The 16816-nt window shown below is 36.6% G+C and overlaps 1 protein-coding gene across 2 annotated transcripts in view; it reads right to left on the bottom strand.

Annotated features, from left to right (window-relative positions):
- Window positions 1–16816, bottom strand: part of Diaph2 (diaphanous related formin 2) — a 915994-nt gene that overhangs the window by 813560 nt on the left and 85618 nt on the right. For both annotated transcript variants that reach the window (XM_045140096.1, XM_045140097.1), the window contains one exon: window positions 13130–13150. In XM_045140096.1, coding sequence (XP_044996031.1) covers window positions 13130–13150 — 21 coding nt within the window. The remainder of the gene's footprint in view (window positions 1–13129; window positions 13151–16816) is intronic.

Here is a 16816-nt window from a genome sequence, read left to right as displayed (position 1 = left end):
ATATCCACCAGAAATCTTTCATGATATAAGGCCACATTGTCTAACCAGCATCTAGAATTTGGACATGGAAGTAATGTCCTCCTAAAAGCTCAATGCACAAACCTACATAAATACATATCCTAACTTAAATGAGAAAGTATGTGAAAGAGCTTTAGACACTGTAAAGGAATTTATAAATGTAAAATAGAAATTAATCATGATGGTGCATGCCTGTTTTCTTAGCATTGGGAAAAATGAGTCAGGACATCATATGTTCAAGGCTAGTCTAGACTATTCAGTAAGATCTGTTTTAAACTAAATAAATCTAAAGTGGCTTTTTTTTTTTTTGAGGTAAGGTTTCACTTTAGCCAAGGCTGACCTGGAATTCACTGTGGAGTCTCAAGGTGGCCTTGAACTCACAGTGATCCTCCTACCTCTGCCTCTCAAGTGCTGGGATTAAAGGTGTGCACCACCATGCCCAGCTTCTAAAGTGGTATTTTAAAGATGATCTCATTTTTTCCTTCTCTCATTCAAAAGATCTAATGTTGGTTCAACAAACTAGTACTTCCCAGAAAGATAAACAGATAAAAGGAATTTGAATAATAAAGTAGAAAATGTGGGTAAAAGCCCAAATTTTGCTGCATAAATTTGCAATAATGACCATGATCTGCTTATTTCTACATTTTCTCAGTGAACAAGGCTAGGAACAAGAAAAAAAAGAGTTCTGTGTCATACTACCTGAATGGTTAGAACTGGTAACAGAACATTTTACACAGGCCTTAGAAAGGATATGTAGACATTGTGTTACTTAAGAACAAAAACAAACACAAGATGGCTGTGCTGGCTGCGTGGGTGCACTCCTTTAATCCCAGTAATGAGGCTGAAATAGGAAGATCATCATGAGTTCAAGGCCAGCCTGGACAACAAAAGATATTCCAGGTTAGCCTAAGCTAGAGTGAGAGCATGACTCAAAATAAAACAAGTAATTAGATTTCCTGATTCAATAATATATATGAATCTGCTGTATATAACCCATCAGTGCACATACATTTAATCCCAACACTAGGTAGGCAGAGGTAGGAGGATTGCTGTCAATTCGAGGCCACCCTGAGACTACACAGTGAATTCCAAGTTAGCCTGGGCTACAGCAAGACCCTACCTCAAAAAAAAAAAAAAATAAATAAAAATGAATAAAGTATATATAGCCAATGAAAATATATGCCATAGCTGAAAAGCAAAATAGGCTAACACAATATGAAATACTTGCTATGCTAGTTTTAAAGGTATTATATAAAGCAAAAGAATTTAAATCAGCTTCTTGACTATTACATGAATACAGAAATATCATCATTGGATATTTCTAACATAAACACAACCAAAAAACACAGGTAATAAAATTCCAATATTATATGAATACTATGGGACATCCTTTTGTTTCAAATATCAGGATATATTTTAAAATTTAACTGCATCCATACTAATAATCATTAATATACTCAGTCAACAAAATGTATGTCTAAGCATAATATCAGTGGTTCCACTGTCTTTTAGACAACTACAAATACCCAAGGTAAGATGATTTGTAAATATTTCATAATCTATTATTATCTGAGCATTCTTAAACAATAGATTTAATATATCATGATGAAATAACAAGTCATGACAATGTACTGGAAGGAAAGGCATGGATAAGAAATTTTTCAAATGAATGTAGATTTAAATAATAAAATCTTTCAACACATATGCAGGAATCTTCATGCAGACAAATTGGAGTTTGTTGTTTCCCTTAGCTTTGTTTACTTATGGTACCAGGAATAAAGCACAGGGCTTTGCATATGCTAAGAAATCATCCCACCACTGAGCCAGGGTCTCAGCCCCCAGATATTCTTATCCAGACAAGGTGGGGATTTGATGTTGTTTTCTTTTGCTTTGCTTTGCTTTGTTCTGTTTTTTGTTTTGTTGAGGTTTTTTTTGGGGGGGGAAGGCGGGGGAAGCAATATGTATCAGGCCTTATACACAGTAAGCATTCTACCCCTGAGCCAGAATCTCACCTGCAGATATATGTCCTTCAGCAAAACAAATATAATATGCAAATAAACTCACAGAGTTAAAATGTCAGCAAATGAGAAAGTAGTTACCATTGCATTATAATGAATGTGAACTTGGAAAATACTCAAATGGGTACTTTAATGGTGTTTATACAGTTTTCAAAAGATCATTCATTAGATATTGTTATTAAATCATCTCAGGTCTTATTTTTATCTGTTTACCAAATGAGGTTTTCTACTTTACACTTAAAAATAATGGCACTAGCCAGGCGTGGTGATGCACACCTTTAATTCAAGCATTGAAGAGGAAGAGGTAGGAGGATTGCCATGAGTTCTGGCCCACTCTGAGACTATATAGTGAATTGCAGGTCAGCTTGGGCTACAGCCTACTTCAAAAATCCAACAAAATAAATATAGTAATACAATGGGACTACTCATTATTTTTATTCTGATTGAATCTAAATTTTTAACAAAATTGGTATCACCATTAAACCAAGTATTTTGTAGGAGCAACTATCCTACAATTTCTAAACCCATAAAAGAATCATAAACAAGTTGGATTACAAGAAAGCATTGTTTTATCATCCTGAAGCAACTACTTCAAACTCCAATAATCAATGTTTTGTCTCCCCCTTCTGGACTACACAATTATAAAAAGAAAAAAATAGTAAATTATGATTGATTCTCTTTTCAAAGGATATAATCAAATAATGGCCTGATACAAATGTAATATTAGTATGAAGTAATCATTAAAATACTATTCTATTAATCAACTAATAAAATTAAACTTCAATTAAATAATGCAGTAATAGCTAAACAGCTCACAAAAACATACTGCCAAGGTTAGTGGTATTTTATGGACATTACAACTAATGGAGACCATATAGAAAGGTGCATATCAATAACATTTTGAGTCTCTTACAGAGAACATGGCCATAAATTTATACCTTTAATAAGAAATGGAATGAGATTTCCCCTTCTTCCTCTGTCTCTCCTCTCTTTTGAACAGGGTGTTGCATGGTAGCAGATTAGCCAAGAAGCTGGCCTCAAAGTCATGGCAATACTCCTGACTCAGCTTCCCAAGTACAGGGATGATAGGTTTGAACTATTAGCCATCATACCTGACCTAGCATTACCTTCTTCACAATATCACTATAAGAAACTCACTTTGATATATTTTGGGACAAAAATCCTCTAATAGTTCCTCAATTAATGAAAATCACTCTTATGCTCTAGTTATGGGGAATAGTAACATTTGTACTTACGTCCACTGGGTTGAAAAAAGTAAAAATGTGACTTTTTAATTATGAAAGATGGTTTATCTGCTACACATTATCCCAGACCACTAAAAATTCTTTGCTCTTCTCTATGTGGGCCCACTAAGTCATCCTGATGTACACACAGCCTCATTAACCATTAAAGACATTTCGTCTTCAGTTTATAAACTAGCAAAAGATTCTCAAATGATAAATGATCTCTTCTCATCAGCAATGTACAGAGAGTGTATATAAAACAGTAGAAGCAGAATTTTGCAACAGAGAGAACCACACTGTAAAATTATAGTGTTAATGCTGTAAAGCTAAAAATATTCTTGCATGGCCAAACTTTAATCAATCCAGCTTTTGTGATCTTAGTCATTTCCCCATGATTTACATTGTCTAACTTAACTCATCATTTTGGACTGGAAACAGTCTTGCTATGAACTTCTATCTGAATGCTCAAGACATTTTACTCATCCATGCTTGAAATTTCAGTCATTATTGATTCACACATCTCTTCTGCTCTTTTTATTCATTTGCTGTGGCTGATGTATTTCACTTCCACAGTGTCTCTCTATCTCTATCTTGTGTGTGTGTGTGTGTGTGTGTGTGTGTGTGTGTGTGTGTGTGTACATATCCTCCATTTAGTTCCTATGAACCACTCTCCAGTTTAGGATCTTATTAAACTACTACAGCAAGCCCCTACTTGGTCTCCCTGCCCTCCTTTCTAACTTCTTCAATTCCTACCACTAGATGAATACTCCCCACATATACCTACAATTTCATCATTCTACTGCCCAAACCCTACAGGATTCCTCACTGACTATTCATGTAGAAATACCTTGTCATATCTCTCCTAAAATGACTTTTCAACTTTTGGGGCCTACTACATTAAATTTACTTTCAACCACTATAACTAGATCCTAGGGTTGGCTATTAAATACCCCTGTCCCTTGTTACTCATACTAACCACAGTACCCTCTTTGTTATTTTCATTTATTTACTCTAGTCACTGCAAACGAACTTCAAATGTATGTGGCACCATATGCATCTGTCTTACATGGGCTCTGGGAAATCAAACTTGGGTACTAAGGCTTTGCAGGCAAATACCTTAACAACTAAGTCCCATTTCTTTGCTATTCTTCAAACACTGAATGTACACTACTGCCTCAAGGCCTTGCACTTGATATTCTCTATAAGTGCAAAGCTCTCCCCTAGATAGCTGTATAGTTCTCTTCATTTTCCTTGAGCCCTCTATTTAAATATAATTTGCTCACCTATTTAAAATAGCCCAACCCTGATCATTTTTTGGCTTTCTCATCTTGCTTTTTTTTAAACTTTTTTTTAAATTTTTTTTTCATTCATATCCTTTGCTACTTAAAACCTGCCATAATATTTGATGTGTGTCTTCTATTTCCCCAACTAAAACATTAGCTCCATGAGGACTTTATCTATATGGCTTATCATATTCTAAAGGGCCTCTTGCTGCCTAAACTTTCTACAGGAAATGTCATGGTGAGAGTGGAAATGGTTACATAAGTGGAGCCCACAGCTCAACCTCCACATGCAGATTTCCTGGTTTTAGTTTCATCTGTTTTATAGGTTGTAGCATGTCTATAGGAAAGGCAAAGGCAGAATGAGAATGGCTCTTGCTCCTCCCCACTGCACCCCCACACAGAGAAGTTTTGCCTAAACTGTAACTAAATTCTTTTTTTAATTTTAATGTATTTGATATCATTTTCACATAGTGTATATGGATGTTAGGAAACCACAGCTAGGCCCTATGTACAGGCACTCTGGTAACATCAACAAAAGTAGCACCTATAATGTAATAGTACTATAGTAACTGATGATTCAAGAAAGGAAACAAGGACCTAGACGTAGTAAGGCATGCTTGTAATCCCAGCACATAGAAAAAAGCAGCGGGATCGGGAGTTCAGAGCCAGCCAGGCTACATAAGACCCTGTCTCAAATCACAAGGACACAGAGAAAGAATGAGTGGTGAATCAGCTAGTTAAATTCAGGACTTTGTACAGCCAAAACAAACATTTTTTCCAAAGCCCCTGTTTTTCCCTAGACAGTCAAATATTATATCATTAAATTTCCTTATATTTAACATTGTTAAGATCTGATCACTATAATTCTACTCTTCAAATATCATGTATAATCATGTCAACTGTCACTTTTTCCCCATGTAAGAATGCTTTCTTCTCTACTTGTAGATAAATTATCCTTGGCTTGCAATGAATTTAAATCAATCATTTTAACAGTTTTCTAAATATGCTTTATGCAATGTGTTACCAAACTATAAAAAAAATATATTCTGGTTCACAAAGTACTATAACACTTCCTTTGGACGTATAACCCACAGAAGTTTTACTGAGTCCTATCTTTACCTAACTAAAAACTCTTTTTACTACTTTCACATGAGTACTGGAAAATAAGTTATCATTTCCCCTCACAGAGTTCTATACAAAATCCTTAACTATTCATCGAATTTTATAATAACATTGTCAATATTAACTGGAGACCACATAGAGTTTTGCTTCTCTCAAAAGCCAACAATAATTCACATCAAATAACAAACAACTTCCATTAAGTAAGCAAAGCATTCTCCTTTAAGCATCCAGCAAAATCCTTCCCATTATTGTTGACTCAGCAATTTTCTGTCTTTAAATCTTCAAATGTCACACATCTTGAATATGTAGTGAGAAAGAGAGAGAGAGAGATAATATAGTTCATGTCCTTAATCTCATTTTACTATATAATACTTAGGCTTTATATTTTACACATCAAGTACTTTTATATCATTAGCTACATTTAATAGATAATTTCAAAACACTATTATAATGGTTACTTGTATATTGAATGTATCAAATATAAATAATACATTTCAAAACTATCATGAATTTAGCATCTCCATTTTACAGAAGGTAATGTTCAGATATATAATGTAAATTATTCAAAGTTACATGACAACTACACAGCAGAGTCAGAATCCAAACCATTTGTTTCTGAACATATGACCTGGACAAAAATGTACATTCCTAGCTGGGCATGGTAGCACATGCCTTTAATCCCAGCACTCGGGAGGCAGAGGTAGGAGGATTGCTGTGAGTTCAAGGCCACCCTGAGACTCCATAGTGAATTCCAGGTCAGCCGGGGCTAGAGTGAGACCCTACCTCGAAAAACCAAAAAAAAAAAAAAAAAAGTACATTCCTTTATAGACTCTATACTGTGGGCACATAAAGACAGACACATACAATGATAGAGAACAGAGGAATATAAATTACTGAAATGTGAAACAAGGATATTATAATGTAAGCCCTTAAAGAATATCTAAAGTAGGGCTTGAGAGATGGCTTAGCAGTTAAGGTGCTTGCCTGCAAAGCCAAAGAACCCAGGTTCAATTCCCCAGGACCCACTTTAGCCAGATGCACAAGGGAGTGCATACATCTGGAGTTTGTTTCCAGTGGCTGGAGGCTCTGGAGTGCCCATTCTCTCTCTATCTATCTCCACTTTCTCTTTCTCTCTGTCTGTTGCTCTCAAATTAACAAATCAAAATAAAAAAAATTAAAAAAGAATATCTAAAGTATTAGGAACTATCAAGTAGAACATTATCCCTTTGGAAGCTTAAAACATTATATTAATGCTGATAAGGTATTTGGTGGACATGGGTAGGAAGGGTTAAGAATCATTATTAATGCATACTTAATGGAAGAGCAGTAGAGTAAGGGTAGAATATTTACAAAAAAAAAAGATTTTTAAAAGTTTAAAAAGCAAATCAGACTCAATATGACCTGAGCCTGAATAGATGCTTATGTACTGATAACAGACAAGTGTTTTGTGTTTCCTTTTTTTTGAGTTTTTTTAATATTTATTTTTCTTTATTTGAGAGAGAGAAAGAGAAATAGACAGGGAGGGAGAGAGAGAGAACACGAATGGGTGCGCCAGGGCCCCCAGCAGCTGCAAACGAACTCCAGATGCATGCACCCCGTTGTGCATCTGGCTTATGTGGGTCCTCAAACCTGGGTCCTTTGGTTTTGCAGGCAAGTGAGTGCCTTAACCACTAAGCCACTTCTGCAGTCCTCAGCATTCATGAGTTTTGTCTGTGATTTTAAAATTTTCTATTCACACAATCACTAAAGAAAGCGTTTTTTTCTGTGTTTCATAAAATATCTTAATTTTTGTTGTTGTTTTGCAAGGTAGGGTCTCACTCTAGCCCAGGCTGACCTGGAATTCACTCTGTATTCTCAGGGTGGCCTTGAACTCACGGAGATCCTTCCACCTCAGCATGAATTCTATGGGCCATTGTGCAAACATTCCTTTATCCTTAGAAGTAGCTCCTCATGCTGGGCTGGTGGTGCACACCTTTAATCCCAGCACTCCCGAGGCTGAGGTAGGAGGATAACCATGAGTTCAAGGCCACCCTGAGAATACAAAGTGAATTCCAGGTCAGCCTGAGCTACAGTGAGACCCTACCTCAAACAAAGAAAAGAAAAAAGAAAAAAAATCCTGAAAAATAGTTTTTCATATTCTCTGTGTGACGGGGAGAGATACCTTTTCTATTTACTGTTTGCTATTATTGTAACCTAAGTAGGGCTTCTTTGAGAAAAATGCAAAATTAAGTTTAACCCACAATTGAATCTTACATCCGGTGGTCTTGGAATTTTCAAATTTCATTCAAAACACACATTATAAACAAAGTCTCCCAAGTGACCATCTAGAAAGGAATGTGGCAACCATCCAGAAACTATTGTAATATTTGGAACCAGCATAAGTACAAATAATCAGTGTGTGTTTTCTACAGGGGATTATGGGTTGCCATTTCACAAACCCTCCAGGGGATCTGAGGGGATGGCAGAGCTCAAGTCCACATTGGTTGAGTGTCTCAGAAGAAAATGAGCCCTTGACAGTGAGTGAAGAGCTATTATTAAAAAGGTCATCTTAAGGACTAATATTTGTTCATCAACCATTTGAGGAAACTGTCTGGCTTATAAATTGCTGTAAACTCAAGTTCAAGGCAGTCTACCTGACAAGCCTGTCCCTTAGCACATTGATTTGGTCTCATTTACAGTGACGAGTAGCTGGGTGAGGTGGTGCACACCTTTGATCCCAGCACTTGGGAAGCGAATTCCAGGTCAGCTTCAGTAAAACCCTATCTAGAAAAACAAAGACAAAAAAAAAAAAAAAAAAACACCAAGAAAGAAACAGTGGGCTGGAGAGAAGGCTTAGTGGTTAAGCGCTTGCCTGGGAAGCCTAAGGACCCCAGTTTGAGGCTCAATTCCCAAGGATCCACGTTAGCCAGATGCACAAGGGGGCCCACGGGTCTGGTGTTCATTTGCAGTGGCTGGAGGCCAGGGTATGCCCATTCTCTATCTATCTGCCTCTTTCTCTGTCACTCTCAAATAAATAAATAAAAATAAAAATAAATGTATTGCCTGAGATAAACAAATAAAGATGTGGTACTTCTTAAAAGAAAGAGAGAGAGAGGAAGGAAGGAAGGAAGGAAGGAAGGAAGGAAGGAGGGAGGGAGGGAGGGAGGGAGGGAGGGAGGGAGGGAGGGAGGGAGGGAAGGAAGGAAGGAAGGAAGGAAGGAAGGAAGGAAGGAAGGAAGGAAGGAAGGAAGGAAGGAAGGAAGGAGGGAAGGAAGGAAGGAGGGAAGGAAGGAGGGAAGGAAGGGGGAAAGAAAGGGAAGGAAGAAACAGTGAGGAGTGGCTCAAGGTGTCAGGGTTTGGAGAAAAGATTACAGATAATGCCAAAAATTTATGTTATCAAGTCAGGAAACTGTATAGGCAGGAAGACCAGTGGAATTACTGAGATACCACCACATAATACTGTGAAAAAGCACTGTTGGATGGTCCAGTCAGTAAAGTGCTTGGTGTACAAGCAGATTGAGGACCTGGGTTGGGATCTTCACCACCTGTGTGGTGACATGTACTTGTAATCACAGGGCTGGAGAGCCAAAGACAGTGGGCTGGTGGTTTGCTAGTCTAGCCTAACCACTGGGCTCCAGGTCCAGTGAAGACTATCTCAAAAAGAAGATGGGGGCTGGGGAGATGGTATAGTTTAAGGCCTTGCCTGTGAAGCCTAAGGACCCATGGTCGATCTCTCTCTAGGTCCCACATAAGCCAGATGTACAAAGATGAGGCAGGCACAAGATCACACATGTGCACTAGGTAGTGCAAGCGTCTGGCACTTGATTGCAGCGGCTGAGGCCCTGCACAATAATCCCCCCCTTGCTATCTCTAAAAATAAATAAATAAATAAACAAATAATTTTAAAAGGTAAGATGAAAGACTAGAGAGATGGTTCAGCAGTTAAAGGGACTTGTTGCAAAGCCTGACTGCTTGGGTCTATTTCTCAGAACCCATGTAAAGCCAGATGGATGAACAAAGTGTTACATGCCTCTCTCTCTCTCTCTCTCTCTCTCTCTCTCTCTCTCTCTCACTTCCTTTTTAATTTTATTTTATTTATTTGAGAGAAGAGAGGGGGAGAGAGAGAAAGAAATGGGCATGCCTGGGCCTTCAGCCACTGTAAACAAACTCCAGATGCATGTGCCACCTTATGCATCTGGCTTATGTGGGTTCTGGGGAATGGCATCTGGGTCCTTTCACTTCTCAGGCAAATGCCTTAACCGCTAAGCCATCTTTCCAGCCCTCTCTCACTATTTCTTGAACTCATGACAATACTCTTACCCCTGCCTCTCGAGTGCTAGGACTGAAGGAGTACACCACTATGCCCAGCACTCTATTTCTGTCTGCCTCTTTCCCTCTCTCAAAAAAACATTTTTTTTTTTTTAAAGATGGAAAACCAGGCATGGTGGTACATGCCTTTAATCCCAGCACTCGGGAGACAGAGGTAGGAGGATGACTGTGAGTTCAAGGTCACATATATTGTGAAACTACATAGTGAAACTACATAGTGATTTCCAGGTCAGCCTGGACTAGAGGTAGATGGTACCTAAAGTTGGAGTTGGGTGTTGTGGTACAGGCCTTTGATCCCAGCACTCAGGAGGCAGAGGTAGGAGAATCACTGTGAGTGGAAGGCCACCCGAAGGCTACATAGTAAATTCCAGGTCAGCCTGGGTTAGAAAGCAAGACCCTACCTTGAAAAGAGAGAGAGAGAGAGAGAGAGAGAGAGAGAGAGAGAGAGAGAGAGAGAGAGAGAGGTCAGTACAAGGGAGGGAAAGCCAATGAAGAAGCTAAAATAATTTCAAAACTTTTTTGTCTTATCTCCTTTGCAAAGTTAACATGACAGTACCTGAGCTGGTTCTCATTTTATATCTCAGTTAATTTTAGTAGTCTACAAACTCACCAGTTCTTTAAAACATATTGAAAAAAACAACTTTTTCTAGAAGACTCTCATCCATTATGCATATTTTTTATTATTATTAGCACATGCACTAGATCTGCAGAAACTGATGCTATCTGCTATTTTGCCTCCCATAGGAGTAGATTTTACCGCCTCTATAATGTTTCAGTTTCAGTTTTAATACACCATTCTGAGAAAATGTTGTGAACTAATACAACATTTTAGGCCATTTTGGTTTTAATTATCACAAAACGCAGTCCTCCCTAATCTCAGCCCTCTGGAGTAGCTGGAAGTAGTTTTCACAGTGGTATCCACACACTTAACGTGCAATTGCCCTTAAATCCCCCAAGCCTTCCTTGGGGCATTAATAAAAGGAGGCAAAGTGCCCAGTGTGGTGGCACACACCTTTAATTCCAGCACTTGGGTGGCAGAAGTAGCAGGGTTACTGTGAGTTGGATGCCACCCTGAGACTAATGGTAAATTCCAGATCAGCCTGGGCTAGAGACCCTACCTCAAAAAAGAAAGGAAGGAAGGAAGGAAGGGAGGGAGGGAGGGAGGGAGGGAGGGAGGGAGGGAGGGAGGGAGGGAGGAAGGAAGGAAGGAAGGAAGGAAGGAAGGAAGGAAGGAAGGAAGGAAGGAAGGAAGGAAGGAAGGAAAGTGGCAACAAAAGAGGAAGTGACCCACCAGACCTCCCATCATGCAGGCTTTAGGGTACACAGGACTCACTTTTCAGCTAGCTGGAGCCGTTAGTGGGAGTTTAGGAAAGTTACTTAATTTCTCTGGCCATAGCTTCCTTCCTTAATTTCTCTGGCCCATGGCTTCCTTAAAAAGAAGATGAAGGACAGGAGTGGTGGCACAGGCCTTCAATCCCAGCACTCCTCAGGAGGCAGAGGTAGGAGGATCACCTTGAGTCTCAGGCTACCATGAGACTACATAGTGAATTACAGGTCAGACTTGTGCTTCCTTTTTAAAGTAAAGTGCATAAACAGTAAAAAATCACATAACAATAGCTAAAGACCAGCAGAGCCTCAAAAGCCTAAGTTTTTGCTTCTGATCAACACCAGATAGACAGGGAAAGACGAAGACCCAGTAGTCCTAGTTCATTAGATATTCCATGTCTCCAATTTCATCCTGGCTCTTACAGCATTCATTTTTGACTAATAGAAATGGGCTCTAGGTAATATTTACATTGGTTATTCTAAAATTCTTTTCTCTGAAGCACTTCTAAATAATTCCTTCCCACCTTTTTATCAATAAAAAAATCCCCCATCTTTTGAATTTTAATGAAACTATGACACAGAAGCCCTTTTGTATCTGTCACACCACACTGATTTTATATATTGTTGGTTCATTACTTTTTCTAGCTACAACTAAAAAAAAAACTAAATTAAATTTTCCATATTGTATACCCTTCCTAATCTGAAACTAAACATTCCTCACTTCCTATAAAAGGTATTCCTACAGTTTTCTCTCTGTGTAGCAGGATTTGCCAACTTAAAGGTGGGGTGGAAGATCACACATCAATGAGCATAAAACAGCATGAATCAAGAATATATTATAGCATGTATTTCATGATACCATCTTTCATTTTTTAAAACTTTTTGCCACCAATCTACATATATGTAGACAATGTACCATGATCACAATTCCCTATTCTCTAAATGAAGATTCCTTAAAAACAAGTGAAAGTAATTAAAAATAAGATTCAATCATAATCCAGGCAATATTTGGCTTGCTATGATAGCAGAGCATGCAAATTAAATATTAAAATCTAATGCCTTCAATACAAAATCAAAAAATTATATCAACAGAATATATTTTGTTTGTGTGTTTGTTTGTTTGTTGTGTCTAATTCTAATCCAGGCTGATATGGAACTTACTTTGTAACCCAGGGTGGCCTTGAATTTACAGAAATTCTCCTACTTTAGCCTTCCAAGTGCTAAGATTAAATACACGATCCACTACACCAGGCTCCAAGACATTAACAGAACCTTAAAAGACAATTAAAGCTAACAATTTCACTTTTTCCATTTAATAACTAAAACACAGAGAAAAATGACTTGTCCAAAGCTAATTAATAAATGCCATCCAACTAAACCAAGCACTCAGAACTCCTGTCTGCATAGTATGGGCTGTTTTCATTATACTATGTAGAGTTCAGTGACACTAACATCAAAGGGAGACGTCATGAGAACTTCTGTAAACAGGAAACCAAATTAACTCTCAGAAACTGAACCAGGAAACACAATATCATCAGAATCACATAGACTGACAGAGGTATAATATTTTTTTTAAAAAAGCAAAAGCTTTTAAAAAATATAGGCACAAGCATATGCTAAAACATAACCATAAGCTAGAAAAATACTTACCAGAGTAAAATTCCCTTTACCTTATATTAATATTTATCTCACTCCCTTGGAAAAAATATACATCAAAAGAAAACCAAACACTTGGAATAGCACAAGCACACAACACAAGTCCCCAAAACACAAATTTAGAGCTAAGGTAAAGCACATATTTTGTACTTACCGTGACTTTACTTCCAACTATCTGCATGCAGTGGTCAACGAAGAGTGGTTATGGTGTGAAAAAAAACAAACAGCAATAATATTAGTAATTTGAAGCTTTTCACATAAGTTAAGTGTTTAGTAAATTAGTAACAAATTGAGCCTACTCATATCTTAATGTTTTAGAACTAGAGAGTAAGACAATATATCAATATCAATTTCTATCCTATTTCAAAAGGTATAAAGGCCAAAGAATAAGAATTGCCAATTTAAAAATGTGTATTATTTTAAATATGTTCTATACTGGATTTCTCTTATGTAAATACTTCTCAATCTAAATATCAAATGATGGAAAGTTAATTGCAATCTGGGATGTTTTACCAATTCACAGCAGTCAGAGATATTATCAATAGATTAATTTTTCCCCTAATATTGCTCTTTCTTTTTTCCTTGCTATGGCAAGTATACTGCTAAGGTTAAAATTAGGTATTTTAGAATAAAATGTTTCATGCAAAGTCATGCATAAAGTTCAGGGGTGAACATTAGTTGAAAATTCAAATAATTTATATATTATAAATTTAAGGTGTAAAATATGATTTGATCTTATAACTTTAAAATTACAAGATATATTGGCATTATTATGTTTTCTAGGTCACCCTATCATTTTAATTATAAAAGTCAAGATTTTCTATATAATGTGAGGACAAAGAAACATTTTATATTTTAACATTCACATATTTATAATGAATACTTCAAAATGTTCAACATTGTGCTTTCTACTAGGTAAGAGCAGGTAAGAGAATTCCTAACAGGCAGGATTGCATTTAAGAAACAAGAAGTAAACTCATCAACCTAAACAAACCACTGTTATCAGATTCTCACATGTGAATAGCAAGCAGTGTCCAGAAAAGAGCCGATCCACAATCTGAAACCATTAATGTGATAGCAGTTATTATCAAGATGTGTTCTATTTTACATCTAGTGCTTGAAAAACACAACAAATTTAATTGAAATCCCTGTAAGAATCTTAGAGTTTAGAGAATATCACAAGATGCAAAAATGTAATATCAGTTCCCAAGTAAGTATATTTCAGAGGAATCTATGAGTACCAAATAGAAAAGTAGGTTTCTTAAATATTCATCCAACAGACTGTTTACATGCAGTGATTAGTTGAATGTAAGCCTTTTGATACCATTAAGAGACTTCTGAATTGAAAGATAAGCTATTGACGAATTATTCCTCCCATCAAAGATTACTGAGGTTGTATTTGTCTCTTGTTTATTTAACACAGACATGCAACTTAAAAAAAAAAAAGCTTGAGCCTGTGTTAACAATTAAGACAAGTCCATAGTCAGTTGAAACAACCAAAATACAGCCCACTTAATGATTCGTTTGGATTGCAAAATGACTGCATTTAGCTAAAGCACATACAAAGACAGATTAGATTGATTAGACAGACGAAGCTGGAAGAAACTAGTTTGGTCATGTCTTGGTTCACTGGCTTTATCAAATGCAGACCATGTGTGGAAAGAACATAAGAAAACAAAGTAACTGATAATAGCAAAAGTATAATCATAATAAATGCATACACACATATAGGTTTACTGCACCTTTTCAATACTTGTTATGCAGGGAGGTTTGCAAGCTCAAGATGTAGTTGATATTACTATTTTAAATTATTTCCTATTGAGAATGTTTGAATCATTCATACCTCTCAAGATTTCTCAATTGCAGTTATAATTATAAATAGACTTTTTGATATTGTAATAAGGACACTAACATTTGGCATACTAATGTTAGGACTTTGAATAACTTTTCCTCATGTATGTCTACATATACAATTAATTGCATTTCAGATCCTCATTAAGTCACAAGTATATTGTGCCTGTTTCAGTATTATGAATCAGTAAAACATAGAGCTTGGTTCTTTATTTCTGAAATGTTGTTTGAAAAATATATATTCTTTTCAGCTATTTGTAGACACAAATACCAACTACCTTTTGTCTGGTGTTGAGCTACACCTCCTACAATGCAAGAGTGCAGTCAGTGTCCAATGAAAGGAGGAGAGTATAAACTTAGGGTGAATAGGTTCTTCCCCATCCTCCTACTTGTAGTATACTCATCACTGAGGTTACTCAGCCTAATTTTTCCTTTAACATTCACACAGCTATGTCTATAAGACTTTACATTAAGGAGAAAACATTATATAAGAATTTGAAGTGATTAAGTTATAGTTTTCTTAATATTGTCTTTAACCATACTATTTTTTAATAAAGTTAATTATACAGCAAAAGACTTGCTTGGTTCAGAAACAGGTTTTGACTACATATCCCTGTGTTGCTACACCTCATTTTAATGTCCTTACCCAGGAGAATAAGTGATACTTCCCATTGAGCTCATGTTGATGTGGATTAGATTCCATACCAAATAATAAATGCAAGCTGGTATAAGGGAAGACATAATACTTATGCTGAAAAATCCTAATATTGTACATGTGTCTATGAAATATTTTACACTGATGACTATGGTCTTTATTTTTACTATCAGATGAAAACTATGATTACCTACTAAGCGTTTATAAAAAGTGGCAGGTATCATCCTATCTGCTTTAAATGATGAAACATGTTTAATGAGTATATCAATATAATGAAAAAGAATAAAGCTGTATAAACTGACATAAAATACTTAACACCTAATGAAAGCAGACAGCAGGGTGGGAACCTTTGTTACACATAGGTAAGCAGCCATACATTTAGTGATAATTGGTGCAAAATTTACTGTTATGACCATGAAGAGGGAAAAGCTTTGTTTTTCAATGAATATTGTTTTTCATTGAATGTCATCCCTCTTATCTTTAATAGGAAATTACATAAACAATTTTCATCATTTTAATGATAGAAAACAGTACAAATTACTGTCTCCCCAAGGTGAGAAAGCTTCAAAACATGCTTGTCAACAGGCTTTCTTCCATCAAAATATTTGGTCCATGAAACATAGAAGCAAAAGAAAAGCATGGTTTTGGAACACTTACAAAAAGGGCTGTGGAAATATAATGTGCCCAGAAGTATGCTGAATGAACAAATGAAGGACAGCTGGTCAGTCATTCTGACTCGGAGGAATCTACCTTAAACATGAAATCTTCCTTACTTTTGAAAACCATTCTATTTCCATTATTTGAGTGAATCAGTTTGAATAAGCTCCTCTAATTATGTAGTCGCATTATCTCCTTGTCTCTCTTTGAACCCACACCTTCTTTGATTGGCTTTTCATTTGACTGTGGGAGCGGGGGAGAGTACAGGTTGGACATGGTGATGCACACCTTTATTCCCAGCATTTGGGAGGCAGAGGTAGGAGAACTGCCATGAGTTCAAGGCCACCCTGAGAGTACATAGTGTATTCCAGGTCAGCCTGGACTAGAGTGAAACCCTACTTCAAATAAACAAAAAAAGAATAAAGAAATAAAAGTGAGTTTTCCTTTGGTTAGTTGAAGAGACAACTATATGGAAATAAATTAATCAGGTTTGCATATAATAATAATCAAAAGGTCAAGGAATAAAGAACATCATATAATCTTCATTATAATCATTCTCACACAAACAACACCAACAAATAAGCCGGAGACACTAACAAAATCCTATCATTAAAACACCACATGATTAGTCATACATTATTATCTCCAAGTTGCACTCAGATTTAGCTATACACGTTT

The sequence above is a fragment of the Jaculus jaculus genome, chromosome X (genome assembly GCF_020740685.1).
Source record: "Jaculus jaculus isolate mJacJac1 chromosome X, mJacJac1.mat.Y.cur, whole genome shotgun sequence".
Taxonomy (NCBI): Eukaryota; Metazoa; Chordata; class Mammalia; order Rodentia; family Dipodidae; genus Jaculus; species Jaculus jaculus.
Note: the sequence above shows the minus strand (reverse complement) of the source record. Positions and strands in the feature narration are given on the sequence as shown.